This window comes from Echinops telfairi, unplaced genomic scaffold (genome assembly GCF_000313985.2).
Source record: "Echinops telfairi isolate 266 unplaced genomic scaffold, ASM31398v2 ScPeMD7_1;HRSCAF=3_0, whole genome shotgun sequence".
NCBI classification, from domain to species: Eukaryota; Metazoa; Chordata; class Mammalia; order Afrosoricida; family Tenrecidae; genus Echinops; species Echinops telfairi.
The window spans coordinates 67,760,398-67,781,545 of NW_022103896.1; the positions used below are offsets into that span (position 1 = coordinate 67,760,398).

Here is a 21,148-nt window from a genome sequence, read left to right on the forward strand (position 1 = left end):
CCTTAAATTGAAATGAATTTCTGATTACCTTGAATCGCTTAAGTTTACTGATAGTGATTCAGATTACTGGACCAACCAACAGGGATGCCACCATTGCACAGGGTTATAGGCTTGGCAGTTCTCTGTAAAGTGGATTAGTAATGCGATTTGAGTTCCTTATTGATACAATACAGGTTTATTGCCTCCCCTACCTGTAGAAAGTTAACCACCAAGACCATTTATGTGTATTTTTAGAGGAGCCATTAAATAGGTAATGATTCAGTGCTGTGCTGTTCTGCAGATTGGTCTGGCAGTTGGGGACATTGCCGAGGTACAAAAACATGCATCACTGAAGAGGATCGCTATGCAGGTGAATATTCTCTTTAAGACGCACTAAATCACCCCTGTGAAGAACAGGTGACTTTCTGGGAACTCAGTGATTCTATACAACTATGTACTCAATCCCAGGAAGGACCACCATACCACGATGCTTTCTCCACTGTGACCAAAGTGTCAAAAAGGATAACATAAAATTTAAAAAGGTGACTTCGAACAATATAAGCAGAAACACTGAGAAACAACCTAGCCATGACTCTTTTTACACTAGCATGTGACCAACCAGAGAGCCGGCTGCTGGACCAAGTACATCTCAGGAACTTGGTGATCGGTCTTGTCCACTAGCAAAATTCATGCTTGTCAACACTGTGCTTCGTGGCATCGCTGTATGGTGTAACACCAGTCCAAACGGGGATGCAGGATGCCTTTGAAGATGTCGTTAGGGAAGAATGTTGAATGTACTCTGGGCGACTGCCAGAAGAATAAACAAATCCGTCTTAGAAGAAGTACAGTCAGAATGCTCTTTAGAAGTGAGGATGGCAAGACTTTGTGTCATATACTTCAGACTTCATATCAGGAGAGACCACTCCCTGGAGATAGGCAGCTTGCTGGCAAAAGTAGAGGGTCAGCAAGCAAAAGGAAGATCCTCCAGGTGATGGAACATCACAGTGGCTGCAACAATAGGCTCAAACAAAGCAAGAATTATGAGGCCGACACGAGAATTGGGCAGTGTTTCCTTTGGTTGTATACGGGATCCCTACACATCAGGATCAACTCAACAGCACCCAACAGCATCAGTCCAAAGAGCTTGAGACATTAAACAACAGGAAAAAACAAACATATGAATAAAAAAATTGAATTATCAGGTACAAAAAATAAATGCAAAAATAACAAAGGGAATGCTATGTGGAAGAACGGGTGTATGAGGTAGGCCTTGAGAGATGGGTGGAATTTGGAAGGACAGGGAGAAATCTAGGAGGCCCAAAGGTCCAAATGCTGAACTAAGGGGACGTGGATACAGAGAAGAGACTGGAAAAATGGCTCATGTTAGAGGTCAAAGCGTTTGTCCCAGACGATAGAGCGTTTTATTTAAACACAGGGTGAAAAACAAAACAAAAGAAAAAAACTTAACTTTGAAAGAAAGGACAGCAAATGGTGAAGTGTTTCAAGTTATTTTGATAGTTGGGGGACAGTTATTATCAGCCCTTACCAAGAATGGCAACAGAAGGAAAACAGTATTTAAGTGGATCTGTTATTATCTCTGTTTAGTGGGGAATGATTGGGAAAGAGCAAATGACAGGTTGTTATGGAAACAAAGACGGAATTGTGGATTCCAAGTGTGGCTGATAAGGAAAGAAGTGGGGTGTGTGATCGCATGGGCATTGCCTCCTCATTATCCTGATAACTCTTTAAAATACAAGGGAAAGAAATAGAATGAGCAGCAGAATTAGCTAAACTGTCTCAAGAGAAGGCCCACTAGCCTGCAGTGTCCATAGGATTGATTTGAAAACCATAATTCAGTCTTTGTTTACCCTGCTCCCTAAAACAAAACAGTACACAGGTCTGGAAAGTGGGAAGCCAAAAGCAACGTCCTTCATGTTATCTGCTTCCTGTTTTGAATCAGGGCCAGCATTGCCTAGAAAACCAGGAATCCATTCTTCCTTTTCCCTTGAGTTGGTTTAAAAAAAACAAAATATCGGCATCCATTCAAAGTCAGTGCTTCAGGATGCAACCGAACCTGGGGCCTAAGGAAGCATGCAGTATTCCTTTCATGCAGGGACAGTTCGTCCTCTCACAAAGGAGCTGAAGGTGCAGTCGAGACAGAAAGATTCCCTTAGAGCAGAATCACGACATAGACTAGAAGAGATGAATGTTTTGAGTATTTTGAGAGTCTGGAAGCTCTATACCCCCAATGTCTAGCACAGCGCTCGCTCTCTCTCTGTCTCTGTCTCTCTCTCTTTCTCACACACACACACATTTATCTATCTAGCTATCATTGGGAAGGGAAGCCTATGGAGCACATCTGACTCTTCACGGTGAAAAACCCAATGGATGGAGGGGTAAAGATGTTTCCTTATGACAGTGTAACCACATGTAATGGATCCCACAAGACCCAGTTTGGACTCAGGCCTTTCTACATGCTCACAAGTTCCTTTGGGAGTCTTTGCGAGAGAGAATCTGTCAGCTCCTCTATAGCGTGCATCGAATTAAGACGCACCCTGCGCTTCATCTGCTGGTGAACACTGTGCCTGAAGAGAGATTTCCTCAATAAGGGCGAGCAAGTCAATAATCAATGCAGCAAATTCAGTTGGCAATGTGGAAGACACACTTAAGAATATTTAAATGAAACATTTGGGAAAATACTAGGGATGAAAGTAAATTATATAAAGATAAGGAGCGTGTGATTAACATTTTAACTAATGAATTTTCTTAAATAATGCAAAAAAGGAAACATTATTAGAAAAATAAGAGGACTTGGCAATTGAGACTACACACTCACTATATATCAGTTAAAATGAATGGAAAGAGACTTATTTTTTATTTTTTTATTATTTTATTGGGGGGTCCTACAATTCTTCTCACAATCCATACATCCATCCATTGTGTCAAGCACATATGTGCATTTGTTGGCATCATCATTCTCAAAACATTTGCCTTCTACTTGAGCCCTTAATATAAGTTGCTCATTTCCCCCCTCCCTTCCCACTGCCCCCTCCCTCATGAACCTTTCATAGTTCATAAATTATTATTATTTTGTCATATATTACACTGTCCGATGTCTTCCCCCACCCTCTTCTCTGCTGTCCATCCCCCAGGGAGGAGGCTATATGTAGATTCTTGTAATCGGTTCCCCTTTTCCACCCCACATTCCATCCACCCTCCAGGCATCACCACTCTCACCACTGGTCCTGAAGGAGCAATCTGTCCTGGATTCCCTGTGTTTCCAGTTCCTATCTGTACCAATGTACATCCTCTGGTCTAGCCAGATTTGTAAGGTAGAATTTGGATCATGATAATTGGGAGGGGGGGAAGGAAGCATTTAAGAAGTCGAGGCAAATTATATGTTTCATTGTTGCTACCCTGTACCCTGACTGGTTCATCTCCTCCCCACAACCCTTCAGTAAGGGAGTGAGACTTATTTTTCTAAGGACAGCTTCATACCAGTTTTGATTTTTTGAGGATTTAGGCATTGGGAATAACAGAAATTCTTAAATGTAAATCAATAGAGCAAAAAAACATGCTTGCTTTGAAATTCTCCTCCAGAATACGCTAGGTGATTTTGGAGGAAAAGGTAGAGTTTCACAGGTTGTAGCGCAAGGATTAGATGTCACCCAGCTTTTATTAATATGTGAAGACTGATGTACCATTTATAGACTCATTAAACTCAACTCAATGCCTTCGAGTTGATGCATTAGGTGTTCAAAAATAGTTTACTGAGGCCCATGATAGCTAAATAAGAAATGAGTACAAGGTAAGTACTGCAGAGAATCATTATAAAAGTGACAGTGCACACACTGAAACTGATCAAAAGATCAAATGTTTGTGTATAATTATATATGTGGTTAATAAATTAAGTGCAAACATTTCAAACATCAAGAAAAACAAAATTTTACATATTAAAAATATTCCTGGTTTAGGTAGAAAAGGGAGGAGGGAGAGGGGAAAAGAGTAAGGCATTAAAATATATATTTTCATCTTAAATAATTTCTGCGGGAGAGAGTTAAAAGTTATTGGCTTTTTTTTAGTTGCTAAGTATACAATATTGATTTGAGGAAGACTTGCATCAATTTATACGAGTAATTATTACTAAGTAATGTAATCAGGAAGAGGATGGTAGTCATTCAAATCAGAACAAATACTAAAAGCAAACACTTTTAGTGTACGTAGTGGATCTATGACACAGAATGGCAGAGTAAAGAACAAGGAAATGAGATAAACCGAGCAAACTCAAAAAGGATGGCTGGAGTAGAATCAAGCTGGATATGAACAGCCATGTTTTCATTCAACAAATCTTTACTGAGCACTTATTATGTGCCAGTCACTACACTCCATGGTGATCACAAAAACACCCCCAAATAGCAGACACAACAGACAGTGAACCAGCCCGAGATTAATTTGACAAATACGCACACACACAAAATTGACAATATAAAATGAAACAAAATGCAAATGCATGCTTAAAATATTAAACAAGATAAAGAATTTGTCTCTAACAATAAAGAAGGTATACTTAAGTGACATCATGGGTTAACCATTTTGCAGCCACTACACCCACTGGTGCAGCATTAGAGATCTCCCTAATTCTCTGGGATGTGCTCTCTCTAATGCCTTTACTGCTTACCTTTGTGTTCTCCCAGTTTCCTCTCTCCTGTTAAGGGAATCTATTCAAGCCACTCCAATGTTCTAGTATAGTAACCACCCCAGAGTGGACTAAATCTCTTTCTTCTTTATATTCACATCCTCTGTCCCATCCTCCTGTAAGGTAACTATCTGCTGGTGTCAATTGAACTTCTCCTTTAAACATCTTGCCTCCCCACTTCTCCCAGCCACCGATTGTTGCCCTTGTGTGTCAGTGGAGGAAGTGAGAGGGAGGGGGGGGTCAAATGACTGCCACTAGGGGCTCAGGAGACCTGGCCTGACCAGCTGTTCGGAAATAATTCAGGACCCAGGAGTCAAGTTTCCTTTTGTTGTATGAATTAATGATTACTCAGTGCCGTGTGAGAATTCCAGATACTAACTAATGCTGCCTGTCAACACACCCACGATGAATTCTAGGTGAAACTCCACACCAGCTTAGAGAAGAAACTGCCACTCTGCTTCCTACAAAAAGTGGATCAAGAGAGCATCATCGTGTACCCCAACAGACCCAGATATGACGGGGGAGTGATAGTAAGTGGTATCGTTGGGCATCCATTCACTTCGTACTTTTGTGACGGGTACCCTTTTGTAGTGGTTGAGTCTGCTCTGCTTCAGGGAAAGAAGAAATTGAGAAGAAGGTGAGGAGGGAGCTACTTGCTCTCCTCTTCCAGGTGCCTCCGATGTAGTATGTAGCGTCTGTGTTGAATATGCATTATGTCCCTGGGGGACAGATAGATGGGTGGCCCGGCTGTGCCAAGTGTCTTTGTGCATGTGTGTGTGTGTGTGTGTGTAGTAGAAGTATACTTTGTTTTGTATTGTCAGCGATCACTGACATGTGCGTGTGGGTGCCTTAAAGGAAAGACAATGCCATCAGAGACGAAGCCGAGACAGTGAAAAAGAGCCCATAATGTCGCCTTGGCAGACCTGGGTGCTAATTCCATCTGGACCTGAGTTTGCTCCTTACGTTTAAGAGTGCTTCTTCTGAATTTGTTGTAGGGTAATTTTCTTCTGTGTGGTCATAAAATGATAAAGTCCATCTAAGTACCATGCTAACCTGTCTTCCAATTCCACACACCACCATATCTGATTTCACTCATATCCATAGTTGAAATGGCTTCCCAACCCCAAATTCTTGGCAGTTAGCTCTCCTGAGTCCCGAATCCATAGATTCAGCTGTCTCCCTGCATCTCCATTGGTAGTGCTCAAAGGCAAATCGATTCAGCGAGTTTCCACCAGACTCATGATCTCTACACCTGCTATAGAAAGAGTTGAGGAATCCGAACCCTTCTTCAAGGTCATTCATCTCAATTAATATCAAAACCGTTCATTTGCCTGTGCCCCCAGCCACCGTGGAATCGTTCTCAGCAGCCCCTCTCCTTTTCTCCCTCAAGGACACTCAATGCCCAGGCTTTGCCCCTTTGACCTCCAAGGTGACTTTCCCCCACCTTCTTTGGCCTGGACTCATAGAATTACCTGACTACAGGTCATTTCATATTGGAACTTCATCCTATCCAGTCTGTTCTCGGTTTTGAATGCAATTGCTGTTGTGTCCTTTCTGACGCACATTGACCGTGCAAGGCAGAGTGTCCAAAGCTGTCCATCTCTATGGAAGCACACTGTGGCTTCTTTCTCCACCGGGGCAGCTGGTGGGTTAAACCACTAGCCATTTGTTTCGTGGCTGAGGGTTTTAACTAGTGCACAACCAGGGTTCCAACCCATGGTTTAAAAGACTCTAAATTAAAACAAAAATTAGAAAAGTTCTCACAAATTTCTCCCCGAGAAATTTTGTTGGTTGATTCAGTGGTCTTGTATAATAAGTCAGAGCATTTTCAAGAGTGAAAAATCTCCTATGTAAGATCATCCTTTGTCAGAAACTATAAAGTGATTCAGTTAAGCTGTTTCCTAAACGATCTCTGGTCCCAGCCCACTCCTTTATTATCTCTAGACCACGCATGTGCTGTTAGAGTGCTGCGTAGGCCTTGGTTTTAGTGCTCTTTACAGTCAGGCCTCATAGCAAGCTAGGAGCTTCTTGAGAGTCGAGGTTGTGTCTTATGAATATTTATCCTGGGGCAATGGTGTAATGGCTCACTTATGGTACCTGGTCAAAAAAAATTTTTTTCCGAGTGGAGTTTAACTTGAGAAACTATTATGTTTTATCCCACAGTGTTTATTTCAATATATCTTCTCCATCAAAGAAACAGGACAAGAAGCACCAAATGTTGATACATCTTTAGAAACAGAAATATTGAAGCAAAAATACCGGTATGCATTTTTCCTTCTCCCTGTATTTGAGATCCTTGAAACTCTTAAGAAAGAATGCATGGCATGTTGTTATATTGTATACTCTTGCTTAGCTCCCATATCCGGTCATCTTGGGGAAGCGGGAGCTCAACGATAGAATTCTACCATTCCTGGGGGACACCCAAGTTTGACATTTCATCAGTGTAGCCACCAAGCTATTTGTCAGGGGAGATGTGCATGTGGCTATTTTGCTAAACAGCTTTCATCAGAGAGTCCAGGCCAGGGCAGAGGAAGAATAAAGTTCTGACATTCTACTTTTGAAAATCAGCCAATACAAACCCTATGGATCACCACAGCCCGTGGTGTATCGGGTGGGAAGTTACTTTAACCAAGGGCTGACGCAGCAGTAGCTTACCACGTCCACAAAGTAAGCCATGCTCTGTGGAATGATGGTGCCAGTACATCTACAGGAGACGTATTTCAGACCCAGCAACTTTTTTATTGTTGTGGATCAATCACTTTGGTTACTGAGAAATGAGTAAATGCCAACGATGTCCTTGATATTGGGGCTAATAACCTAAAATGTGTTTTTCAAGAACCACCTGCGTTTGTACCTCACACATGAAAACATCGAAGGTGTTTGAGAATCTCTGGAGAAGCCATATGGTGTGCAGTTGTTAAACATTAGGGTTTGTTTCCTTGGGCTGAAAGCCCTGTATAACTACTTACTGTGTGATCCTGAGCAACTTGCTAACCTCGCTGTGCAACAATTTCCTAATCTTTACAATGGAAACAAAAATAATCCATCCATGAATTACCAAGGTCACCTTGGACTTTCTGTTGCCTTGGAGACTTTTAGGGAGCTGTACCGTTCTAGAAGTCTGTGATGATTTATTTTGGCAATCTTCGAAACCCAGATCTACCCATTAGAAAGATGAAGTCCACCCTGAGGGTATAACCTGAGCATAATCAATCTGTTTCAGAGCACTTCTAATTCGTAGGCCCTCCTAGGCTGTGGAGGACTAACGATATAATTGAGAATTTATTCATGAAATATATGTGTTCTTTAGGCTGAAAGACCTCACGTCTCTTCTGGAAAAACAGCACGAGCTCATTAAGCTCATCATTCAGAAGATGGAGATCATCTCTGAGACAGAGGATGAAGACAGCCACAGCTCTTTTCAAGACAAGTTCAAAAAAGAGCAGCTCGAGCAAAGGAACAGCAAATGGAACTGTCTGCTGAAGGCCGTAAAGTCACAGGGCTCTTAGCCTGGGGTCCCCGCCCCGCCTGTGATGCACCTTCCTGAGGGGAGTATGCCTGGCTCAATGAACCCCATTTCCAATTTGCAAACAGTGAAAAAAGAGGCAAAATTCTGACTTTGATTACACTACTCATGAAATCCTCATTCCTTCATTAGGTAGAATAGTAGAAACAATAATCATATTTGCTGTCAGTGACCTTTGGAATGCTATCCTTACTGAGACGTTCAAGAAGACCTTTACCGCTTAGATTCTGAATGTATAGGAAGATCATCTGCTAGAACATACATTTTCAATGATAAGGAGGACTACATGTAACTGTTAGACTAGAATGCAAGTGCCAGTACAGGATTCCTGCTGGAGAAGGATCTTAGATAACAGGTAATGCTGCTGAGAATAGCCTTAGCCATCAGCTTGGGCTCTGACCTGTGAGGTGCTTTTCTATGGGGAACAAACCTATGGGTGTAGTCCTTGTAGTCTTCCTACTATAATGAACAGCCCTGCTCTTCTTGCTAATCCAGCACTCCCATTAGAGCCGACCCCTCAAACATGGAATTTATGATCTGCATGAACATTACCATACATAACATATACAGTGAACACTCGCCACTTCACGCTTCGACTTCCGCGGCTTCACTCTATTGCGGTTTTTGCGTAACAGCGCATGCTCTGTCATTACTGCCACTGATTGGCTCATACTGTACACACTTGATGCCATAAATAATATAATAAATAATAAATGATCATTGTAACGTCCAAAATGTTTTACTGTATTTTCCCTTTTTCGTTTAATAAATTGGGTAATATGAGTGTAATGGTGATTAAAGGGTGTTTTTTCATGTCCTCTATGCTCTAACTACGAAAATATTTGATTTACAAATAAGGAATCCTACTTCGCGGAATTTCATTTATCACGGTAGGGTCTAGAACCGATTAATCGCGATAAACGAGGGTTCACTGTATTACTTCTGTATATTTTGCTTTGCCAAGCGTAATAATAAATGTAAAGGGAACATACTTGCTCTTAGTGATTATTGTGTGAATCTTTTGTTGCATTTAGTTATTTTGAGATTTATAAATGCCTCATTGTATGTCACCTCGCCAGTGTTTTTAAATGTCCAGTCAAGACACAAATAAATCTCACACCTTTACATTGATCTTTCTCAGGCCCTTCTTTTGTTTGATTTTATCTTCTATTTCACCCCAATTCCCATTCTTCAGCCATGGTTCCTGGGTTCATGGAGGCCTAAAATCTAATATATGTATCTTTGTTGTGTTAGGTGAGGTTTTCTAGAGTAGCAAAACCAGTGATTTATATAGATATAAATATAAATAAATAAACAAACAAATAAATAAATAAATATGTTTGTGTATCCAAGATACCACTGTGTTACTCTGTGCCCACGTAGTACAGGGCGGCAGACCACAGTTGACCGTTTCCTTGTGTGCATCGATCACGTTGTACTTCTCTATCCTTCTAAAGATGGACATCTGGCTTGCCTCTACCATAGATATATCACCTAACACCATAAAGACATGTATGTTATACTGAAGGCCTCCATGAACCCATGAACCATGAATTGAGAATAGGAATTTGGGTGAAGGAGAAGATAAAATCAAACCAAAGAAGTACCCTAGAAAGAACAATGGAAAAGTTCTGAATTAATTCATATTTTCATATGTGTATATTTCATATACATAACTTGAATTTACGAGAGTATGTATATTAATATTTTGACATCCAATTATTCATTTGAAAATGAATTATTTGTGAATATATTAACTATTTAGATATGAAAAGATGAATTTATGCTACATTATCTAGCATATAGGGTATAATTATATCATATATATTATTACATTATATAATTTATTGTCTATTATATATTATATAACTGTACTGGTATATTTATAATTATTTATAATCTAAAATAAATAATTATAGACAGAGGGGGGGAAGAGACATATTTATAACAAGAAAATGGCTCATATAGTTGCAGATGCAAGGAAGTCCAGTCCCAGGCCCTACAGGCTGGTGGCTACAAAGATGCTTGACTGTAAGGTCAGCAGGTAGGTCAGGCTGGTGACTGGGAAGATGAATAAGCCCAAGGTTGGCATGTTGAATGGCAAGAGAGATGGCAGGCGGCTGATGGCTAATGGGATCAGTAGGGAAGTAGCATGTCATTGGTTCAACCTCTGGTTTTGCACCAGAGGTCAAGGAGCCAGAAGCAGGATCTGGACCCAGCACAAAGCAAGCAAACTTTTTCACATTGTCTTGAGGAGGAAGTAGGCCACACCCCCAAGGACACTTCCTTTCTACTGCATCTAGACTGAACTGAGACATGGGATTTTAGTCCACCTTAATCTTACTTATAGCAGATCCCATTATGGAATTGATTATATTGTGTTAGGTCAAATTATGGGGGACTGTTAGACCTTAACCACCAAAGCACGGAGAATCCTGGCTCCGTGAAGCGGATCCTGCTGATGCTATGCTGACCTGTGTTATTCAAGTGTAGTTTTATTTGCATAGAGGGTGGTAGATGATAGTTCTTGTTATACTTCTCACTTTTTCAGTTGGACATTCTGTTTATCAGAGACCACTGTGTTACCCTAAGTCCATGTAGTAAAAGGCTGCCGACAGCTGTGTACCATTTCCTTGTGTCCACCCACCACATTATGCTTCTCTCACCTCCTCGTTGAGATGAACGGCTCAGTTGTTTCCGCTTCCCCGTTAGATATGCTCACGTTGAGACAAAGATGTCGTGCTGGACGCGAGAACATATGATTATAGAACCTGACATCTTTGCATGTGTGGCCTAACTGTGCACGTGGCAGAGAGATGGCGTTGCGTGTTTCTTAATCTCCGATATAAAGATGAAGGTCTCTATTCTTTATTTTCCTCAAATCAGCAGGGCCAGACATTTACAAGATAGTAGCAAGCACTAGGATTCTCCAGATCACAAATCAAATGTGGCCTGTGAATGACTTGAATTGAGGCCCTAATGTATATACGATCAACTCTGAGATGTCAACAACCTGATCAGACACAGAGCAGGAAGGGCCCATGGGGGAGAAGACTCAGGCTAGGTGGAGAACGTCAAGGGACCCAGGAACCGAAGCTGAGACAAGAAAAAGCCTTCTGTTCAATAAAGCTGCCCACTTGTGGTATTTGTGTTCAGTCTTCAAAATCATCAAGCACACGATATAGAATCATAGCCTATATTGATTAAAAACCAAGGACAAGTGAAATATCTCATCACCACTGGTGGGGAATGTGGACATATCTAGGGGAGCATCCTTGGTCTCAGTTTAAGGAGGCGACACATCATGACTGCGCCTCTCCGCACCAATACCACCTGCCTGCTGCTCCCACCATCTTTCTTGGGGTCCCTCTCCGCTTCTGTGGTCGGCTGGCTTTTCTGCCTTGCTCACTAGATGTTTACATCCTGGAGGTGTGCCCTCAATCCTCTTCCCTAGCATCTCTTTGCAACCTCGGTGATTGGATTCCTACTCGGCTTCTTCTCCCCTAGTGCAGAGTGTTCTTGAATTTCCATGGCTCTTCAAATGGAATTGAAAGAAAGAAATATGAATTCACTTTTGGGAGGGGATGATTAGGGGAGGTCAGGGATCACCAATTCCTCCTGATTTCCTGTTTTCCATAAATGATATCATTATTCTCTGTGACGCCCAGGCTGGAAACTGTCACACCATGGAAGTTCACCTCCCGAAGGCGCACCTCTCAGTCGTCACATGCATCTTAAAAAACTTTAAAGGCTTTCTATTTCAGTCCTAGGTAATCTGATCATTAATGGCCCCTCAGCTGGGCCCAGTTAGCTTGGTTTCACAGTGCAACACATTGCAACCGAATCAAAGAGGCCACTGATACACCATGAGATATATGGTGAAAATGGTTTGCACTCAAATCGATAGGTTGAGCCCATCCAGGCACTCAGTGGAAGACAAGGCTTGGTAATCTGCTCCTAAAGATAACAGTCAAGGAGACCCTACAGAGAGGCCCCACTATGTAAAACACGGGCTCACCGTGAATTGAGGGCCAACTAGGCTAACAACAATAGGACCTTGACACACTTTGCTTCATTCAGAAATCCTCTACCTGCCTCTTAAAGCCCAATTCAAATGGCATCTCCACCTGGGAGCCTTCCTTGATGCTCCCAACTGAATAGGCTGCCTGCTTCCTCTCAACTAGAGTCACTGGATACCTTGTTTGGCTACTAGCAAAAAGGTTGCAGGTCAGAGCAACAGAGAGATTATTGGCTCCCTGCACAGCAGGGCACCCTGAGAGAGCCTGTGCAGGGGCCCCTGTGGGGAGGGAAAGGCAGAGTGAGCCCCTCACTTTGACTACGGACCAACTGAGTCCACCACTTACATCAGCATTTGAGACCAGCTGAATCACCCCGCAGGTTCCCTGGTGTCGCAGTGGGTTATGGAAGAGCATCAGTTCAGAATGACCCGCAACTGCTGGGTAGAAAGAGGGGGCTTTCTACTCCTGTAAAGATTTACAGTCACGAAAACCCTCGGGTGCAGTTCTACCCTGTCCTAAATAGGGTCATTATGAGTTGGCATCGACTCAATGGCAGCAAGCTTTTAAAACATCCAGCACAAATATATAGAATTTCAGACAGTAGATATCCAGAACTCATGGCTATATACAGTGCTGAAAACAAAACAATACAAACAAAACAGAAATATGAGTGCCCTCTAGTGGTCATTAGAAGAAGATGCTAGACGCAGGGCCTTCACGTCTATTTCCAGTCAGGATGCGACTGTGATCTTCGGGTAGAGAGGGTCACATCTTTCTCCCGTGGGGTTGCTGGTGGCTGCTGGCCCCTGACATTTCTTGGCCTCTGTGCCACCAGTGTGTTCAATCACAAATATTTTTTATGAGAATCAGAAAACAGAATTCAAGTTAAAAAAGGCAAAAAAGATAACAACAAAACACAAAATCACAAAAGAAGGCCCAATTAAAGAAGACACAGAAATGAGAAAACTTCTCCTAACAGGGAAAAAAAAATCAACTCCACACCATATCCTAATAAAATCTTTGTAAACCAAAGACACAATTCTGAAAGCTACAAGAGCAAAACACATTACAGTCATTTCTTACTGAATGTCCATGTCTGTGTCCTGTGAAATCATATGATTCAGGATTTGGACCTTGTATCAGCATCATAGTCTACACAGGCAGTCCTGAGTAACAAATGCCTGGCTTACTTACAACTCATGGGTACTGTCCAATCCCCGTGAAGCCCATTATGTTAAAATATTGCAGTATATAAAGTCGTATATAATAAAAATGGGCTACCACACGACACAAAGCAAATTATTATGAATGCATTATCATGTTAGAAGTGTTTTAGTATATCTGGAAGAGTTTTTTTTTAATGTTTGTACGCCTATGAAGTCCTTATGGCACATAGACATACATGTAGTTGGACACTGCCTGAATGGATGTGATGCAGGGTGTAACTATGTAACAAACCATGAATCCCTCATTGGAATGAGTGTGACTTATCCCTAGAACACTAGAGTCTGGAAAGCATTGGAGCAACATATGTAAGCTGCTAAATACAAACAATTTCTCATCAGTAATTCTGTTTTTGTTGTTTCATTAATTAATTTACTTTTCTTGTGTTTAAGAATAAGAACTATGTAACCAACAGTGTTGATCTAATTGTGTCTCCGTTCCAGGTTCAGTTGAATGGTTCCTTTCTATCCCTCCTATTAACACACCTAGACGAGACAGAACAGTGCTGACTGGTAAAATTCTAGTATGTGTAGGAGGCAGGGAAGAGTAACCTGGTGGCGGCGGCACGGAGAAGCCTGTGTGAACATACTGCCCTTTGGATGCCTGGCGCTAGCCAGCGCCCACTTCTTAAAGAACTCCTGGGTTGCCTTCTTGTTGGTAGCCTTGGCATTCCAAGCAGCAAGTGCACTGACCTGAAAGGCCTGCCTATAAGAAAAGCTTATTGTGCAGGGTTTGGGTAGATAGCACTACCCAACTGTTGATAGCACTGAGGCTGAACAGTAGCATCCAATTCACTAATGCCACCAGACAAGAAGATTGCAAGAACCGTGGCAGGACCTGAGCTGTGCTGGCGGCCATAGCCACTTGCTCTGGAGCATACTTCTTGGAGAAGGCTTGTTCAACAGTCGCCATGTTGGGCTTAAAAGGGGTGCTGCCCTCCAGGTAAACATGCTGCTCATACAAGGCCTTAGGGACAGCAGCCAGGATATTCTCATTACCGTGCTCACGGTGCTTCAGGTCATGGTCTCCATCAAGAATGATGTTTGGTTCCACAATGGGTACCAATCCATGCTGTTGACAGATGCTGGCATTGACGTTCTCATGGATCATGAGATTGGATGGGAACTGGTCAGTGATTCTCAGCACAGCACACCATACCACACCATTCCCAAAGTCATCCCCAGCCTTTCGAGCCTAAGCCCAGCATGCAGTGAGGGCATCAAGCCCTTGAATGATGGGTTGTTTACTTGTCCCTGCAAGTGGATCAGTTCCTTGGTCTAACTTGATTCCCACTACAAGTCCCTTTTCCTCGAAGGTGGTTTTGAACAACTTTCCCTGGCTGTCCTTCTGCTCGAGCATCTCATGGAATAGGACCAGGCCCCCAGTGCTCTGGTTGATGGGTTGTCGGCATGAAGGTTCTGGACTGCTGGAGGTTCTCCTTGGTGTTCGCCACACTGGTCCTCTGCTGGGGGTTCCCATTGTCTCCATTTGCTGGCAATATTGGAGAGCTCCTTCTGTTGGAGGGTGAGGGCTGGAAATCACTGGGCCATGGGGATGCATATAGTTTGGGAGCGAAGAGTTTTCTTGGATGTCAGCAGTTGGTGAAGCAGCAGCTGCCAAATGGGCTCTTACCAATCATTCTTCACCCAGCAGAATTGCCATTAAAAAATGAGGAAGGAAATCAAGCCATTCTCAAGTAGAAATTTGCCACTACCACACCAGTACTGCAAGTACTGCCTAAGGGAATGCTCCAAATTGAAAAGCAAAAGTATAAAATATAAATAGTTTTATCTATTTAAGGGAAAAAAACAAATGACAAGGGGCAGAATCTCCAACAATGCAATGTAGAAAATCATAAGGACCAATTAGTTAGTTAGTTTATTGTGCCAACCTGCCTGATAAACACATGTAGGGTTAATTGACGGGCAGAGGAATAAATGGCTCCGTGAGCCTCACCTTCCTAGTTCTCTTGCATCAGGGTGCAGCTGCCTTAGCAGTTCCCTGCTTCAGCTAGCAAGGCTCACTTCCTGCAAGAATCCCCAAGGAGAAGCCACATGGACCTACCCTGATGGAGCCCTGGGTGCTGAAGCAGCCATGTGGAGACCCCTGCCAATGCTGAGATGCTTCCATGTTCACTGATTCACCTTTCCTCCTGCAGTTGAGATCATTGTGTGTGTGTTTTGTGAGATGGAGGAGGACTTTGTGGACTGGTGTCGGACATATGGGCTAATTTTGGACTTGTGGGCTTGGGAAACACTGGGTTGGGATGTTTTCTTGATGTGCACTTACCCTTTATATAAAACTCTCTCTTATACATATGAGTTTCTGTGGATTTGTTTCTCTTAAGTACCCAGACTAACAAAAACCGAGTATATGATATTTTCAGGGAATAAGCTCAGTCACTAATTAGACTGGAAAACAATACAACATCAAGTTTATTTACAAAGTAAATTTATCAACTACGAGCTATATGTTGATGTTGATAAAAATACATGAACAAATATGAGGAAAGAAGAAGCATACCGGGGATAGATTGAATGTACTAAGCTTGTATGCTAACTATTGTCATATGTTAAACATTGTTGTAATCATCTACTTTGTAATAAGAAGTTTCTAGAAACACACTACCTATCCAAACTGAAATAAGCAGAGGTAGAAAACTGGTGTAGTGACCACGAAGAAATCACCAAGAAAATGCGCCAAAGAAAAGAAAGAAGAAACAGAACTCATGCCAAGAAAATATACAAGTGCAAACAAAAATAAAAACATCAACATTTTAAAAATTAAGAATGCATAAAACATTCAGAAAATATATAGGAAAATTAATCAGATAAACATATTATTTCAGCAATAACATTATATGTAAATGGTTTAAACACTCCATGCAAAAAAGCAGAGATCAGATGAATGGATTTTTAAAAAGGTCCAATCTGTCCTTTTGCTATCTACAAAAAACCCAAACATACCTTCGACATAAATAAAACCACTCACTGGAATAAAACGAAGGAGAAAAATATTCCATGCAATCAATAAGAAAGATAAGTGCCATCAAGCAAATATTAGTTAAAATAAGCTTTAAATCACAATCAATGGTAACATTCAGGTTAGCACCCAAACACTTCAGCCACGGCTACTTTTGCAGGAAGGTGAGTCTCCATTCAAAACTGGGTCATGGCTCGTAATTTCCTTCCAGTGGTTGCACAATTCCCGTCACCAACTTAGAAAACAGCATAAAATAATAGCCAGTGCTGAGTCCCTCAGCCACTCAGGTTCCCTCGTACTTTAAAAGAACAATTCATACGAGAAGAACGCTATACAGCAAGATATGAAGTAACCCTTTCAGGGGAAGTCCAGCTTTGCTGCTTGGGTAAAATGTTTCCCAAGATTTGGATACAGTACTTAAGTGTTTGAGAAAGACTAGTGGAAAAAAAGTATGAATGATAATTTTTTAAATAAATCACTTAGAATGGCAAATGCAAATATAAGTTAGATCTTTGAATGTTTGCATTCATTCATAATAGCTACTTTAAAATAGTTTGGATAAAAAAATATTTAGGAGAACCATTACAACGGGTGGGGGTGGGGGATTACAATTATATATATCCAGAATCAGTAACCAGTAATGAGTTGTAGGATTTAAGCTCACAATGCAAACATCTTCAGATTTTGAAAAATAACATTCTAGGAAATAATTACAAATGAATACACTAAAAGGTATTAAGGAAGATCATTTTCAAACTGTAAAAACCTGATTTAAGCAGTTTATTAGTGTTATAGTGCTTGTTAGAGCTTTCAGATGGGGATGAAATCAACTAGGAACATAGGCTACTACATGACGCACATCCAATTATTATGAACGCATTATTGTGTTAAACGTGTGTTAAAAGCTTTGATCAAGAAGTGCTATATGCCTGAAGCAAGGAATTGATCATCGATTGTCACTGAGAAGGCATCGTAATCTTCAAAGAAATAGTAAGGCAATACAAACCAAAATATGTTCCCAACATAACTTTATCGTGTCAGTGTTCTGAAGAGTCCGCTTTAGACGGTGGTTCCAACTCGGCCTCACTAATAACACTCGTGACCCCTCGAATGCCCAGCTGGCTTTAGCCTATCTGCACTGAACTTTTTAAATTTAGAAAAAGGCAAACTCTGTGTTCTCTTGGGGCCATGTGTATATATTCTGACTCTTTCAGGATACAAGGTAATGGAACAAAGCACCTTTTGTTCATTTTTCATCCTAATGAGTAGCACCATTGACCTGTGTGACACCCCCCTAGATAAGACAAAGTAATAAAACACAGGACGAAAATGTGGAGGAGTAAAGGCGCCCCATGTTTTGGCTGGGCACTGAGTCGTTATTTTATGATATTTAAAAAATGTACTTCAAACTAATAAATCTTGAACCCAGAATTTGGAAATGGAGATACCCCTAAATACCTAGTAAGCACCAGATATTACAAGAGAACAGGCTCTCCACTGAATGGTGTATTCTGAGACTGAGATGTGAAGGCAGATGTTTATGGGGAAAATGACAACCCATGCATAAACCAACCCTGTTCACATTTCAAAGAGCAATCACACTCGTTTTTACTACAGATTTCACCTTCACTATCTATCACTTACAATCAAGTCAAAAGGCAAACTGTTTGCACTTCACAGTTCTGAAGGGTGACCAGGAGTTGGTAAACATACTAAACGACCCATTTTTCTCAGTAAGGAATCAATTCCCTTCAAATCAAAGTTAAAGACATTGTTCTATATCTAATGTCTAAAACTTAAATATACGCAGATTGAGAAAATTTCTTTAAGATCATTGGGTTGTCAAGATTACAATTTTAATAGGCTGAACACCCATCCATACACCCAAAAGATGAATGGATAGAATACAGGAGAAACGGAGAAAAGCTTTTATAATAGTAGAAGCATCAAGACGTCACAAAGATTCAAACACACGAGTAAGACTCCACAAATTACACAAAACCTCCGTGCTGGCCAATCTGAGCTGTAGCGAAGACAAACCTTTCTCCGTTTGGGTTACGAAGTCCAATGGTTAGAGAATAATATAAAGCAGTATTAGTAAAAGGTGAGCAACGATCCATCTAAAAATGCAAACAGCAGGAGAAACACAATTAACTTATTGAGAAAACTTCGGGGAGAAACAGATTATTAAACAAGGATATTGCCTCTCCCTGACAAGGGTTTGGCTCATGAGTCACAAGTAATCTTTTTGTTTCAAATAAATTATCAAAATATGTCAAACGATAACTGATAGAAAATGAAAGGACACCCTGGTAGAAACATTGTGGGAGAATCTTATCACAGCTCCATTAGCCTAATCCCGGTCCTACATTTATGAATTGTGTGACCCACGAAGGTTATTAAAACACTGTTGCCAAGGAACGCAGGCTAGAAGAGGCAGGTTGCTGGGCCACGGCAGCCAGCAGGGATTACCAGCTGCCAGAGAAATGCAGGTGCCATAACTACGCTCCCAGACTGGAATCAGGCCTGGTCAGAAAGTCTTCAAATCTCTATGTTTTGTAGTGTCACTGCCTCATCTGGCCCAGGTTAATCTCTTTATTCTGCCCACTTTCCACCTCTCCAATTTCTTACATTGTTATGTCCTTTTGAGTAAGAAATGACTTTTTAAATTTTATATCCATGGAACTCCAGCGTCACTGGGAAGGGAGAAATATTACTGACTACATCTGAACCAGGACGACCCCTCGTTCCTTTTCCAGCGGTGTCTTTGTGGAGTGCCTCCCCATCAGTTGAGACCCAAAGCTACCCTGCGCCCAACAGAATGAAAGACGCCCTGGTCCTGCGCCTTCCTCCTGTGTGTTGCTATGTTTGGAACCTGATTTGCGGCCAGTGTCAATCCAACCCACCTGAAGGTCTTTTCCCATCTTCATGCTACCAAATATGATGTCTTTCTCCTGTCAACAAAGCCTCTTCGATTCGCTTCTAAGAAGCGCTCTGTTTTTCTTTCAACGCAGACTTGGTCTTTTATTTTGGCTATCTGTAGTACAGCTAATATTCCTTGACGACACTGTAATTAAAAGGCACTAATTCTTTGGGCTTCCTTTTTCATTGTTCAGCTTTCATGTATATATGTATATAAAGGAAATGAAATTATCATCACCTGCACATTAGTCATCAGGGACCTATTTTGTTTTGTTTCTTAGCATTTCATAGAAATCTTCTGCAGCAGATTTTCTGAGCGCCAATGCATTGTTTGATTTCCTGACTCCTGGTTTCATGGATGTTCACTGCAAGTAAGACAGAATCCTTGACAGTGTCAATCATTCCTTTGTTTATTGTGATGTTTCCTATTATTCCAGCCATGAGGGTTTTCTTTTTTCATTCTTTAGGTTGAAATCTAGTCCACACTGAAGTGTGTGGTCTTGGCCCTTCAGCAGTAACTGCTTCAAGTCATCTTTGCGTTCAACGAGCACGATTATGGCATCTTCATCTTGCAGATTATTAATCATTCATCCTCCAGCCTTGATGTTGAACTTTTTTTATATAGTCCACGTCCTTGGATGATTTGCTCAACATACAAATGAAATATATGTGATAAAAAAGACACAATTCTGACATATACCAATAAATATGGAAGCTACCATAGACTGTGTGCCACCTGAGGGGTCATGTAACCATTCCAATGGCCAGGACCAGGGACCCCTGGTAGCATAAAGGTTACACATTGGTCTGCTAATGCCAAGGTCAACAGTTCCAGAACCACCAGCACTCTGTGGGAGAAAGATGAGGCTTTCTACATTCATATAGAGTTACAGCCTTGGACACACACCAGGGAAGCTCTCCCCTGTCTTACAGGGGCGCTACGAGTCAGGATCTGCTCGATGACATTGAGTATGTATGTGTGTCCAGGGCCAAAGTAAGGCACATGAGGTACCTAGCCCTAATCATCGGTGGGGTTTTTCTATTTATTCATGAATTTACGTGATAGATGTGACAAGGACAGGGAAGGCCACCTGACTGGTCTAACTGATGAGTAACCACATACCAGAAATTAGGAAGCTATGAGCCAGACCACCTGGGACCCTCCAAATAAGGACATAGTTAGGTCCCACCCAACAAGGGCCACCATCAGTTTTTGAAAGACTCCATCCCTGAGCTCAAAGGCCCCTGCCAGACATATAAAAAGAACCTTCCAGCTCTGAGCAGGGTCTCACTAATTTAGCCTTTTTGGGTAGTGTTGACCCTCTGGGGGGTCTGTCCCCAGTGTATCCTGACTTTACTGCTGAATAAATCTGCTGTGCTGCCCCTACCTGTTTGTTCCGTCTCTGCTTTATCGCCACACCACCATTCCTTCTGAGAAGTCTGTGGTGCAGAGATCCACCCAGAAAAGGGTCACTGTGCCCTAACTCCAGCTGGGTCACCCATGGTAGGCAAATTGCAGTAGAGCTTCCAGACTAAGAACAGACTGGGCAGAAGCACTAGCTGCCCACTTCTGAGGGGACTCGTCACTGAAAACCTTATGAATAGTAGCAGAACATCGTCAGGCATAGTGCCAGAGAGCGAGGCCCACCGGCTGAAAGCTCCTCCAAACAGGACTGGGGAAGAGCTGCCTCTTCGAAGTAGCCATGGCCTTGATGAGGTGAAAGGAGTAGAGCTCCGAGGCCCTCCCTTCACTGATGGGGCACGATTCAAAATGAGAAGAACGAGCTGCAACATCCGTTA

At 41.8% G+C, this 21,148-nt stretch overlaps 1 protein-coding gene and 1 pseudogene across 1 annotated transcript in view; one reads left to right on the forward strand and one right to left on the reverse strand.

The window, feature by feature from the left end:
- The window catches only part of TRPA1 (transient receptor potential cation channel subfamily A member 1), a 57,956-nt gene extending 49,772 nt beyond the window's left edge, over positions 1–8,184 (forward strand). The window contains 4 exon segments of the mRNA XM_045290234.1: positions 281–349; positions 5,092–5,205; positions 6,839–6,936; positions 7,986–8,184. Of these exon segments, the coding sequence (XP_045146169.1) occupies positions 281–349; positions 5,092–5,205; positions 6,839–6,936; positions 7,986–8,184 (480 nt within the window).
- A 5,780-nt stretch (positions 8,185–13,964) lies between these two features.
- LOC101648517 lies at positions 13,965–14,994 on the reverse strand (annotated as a pseudogene).
- Positions 14,995–21,148: the final 6,154 nt, after the last annotated feature.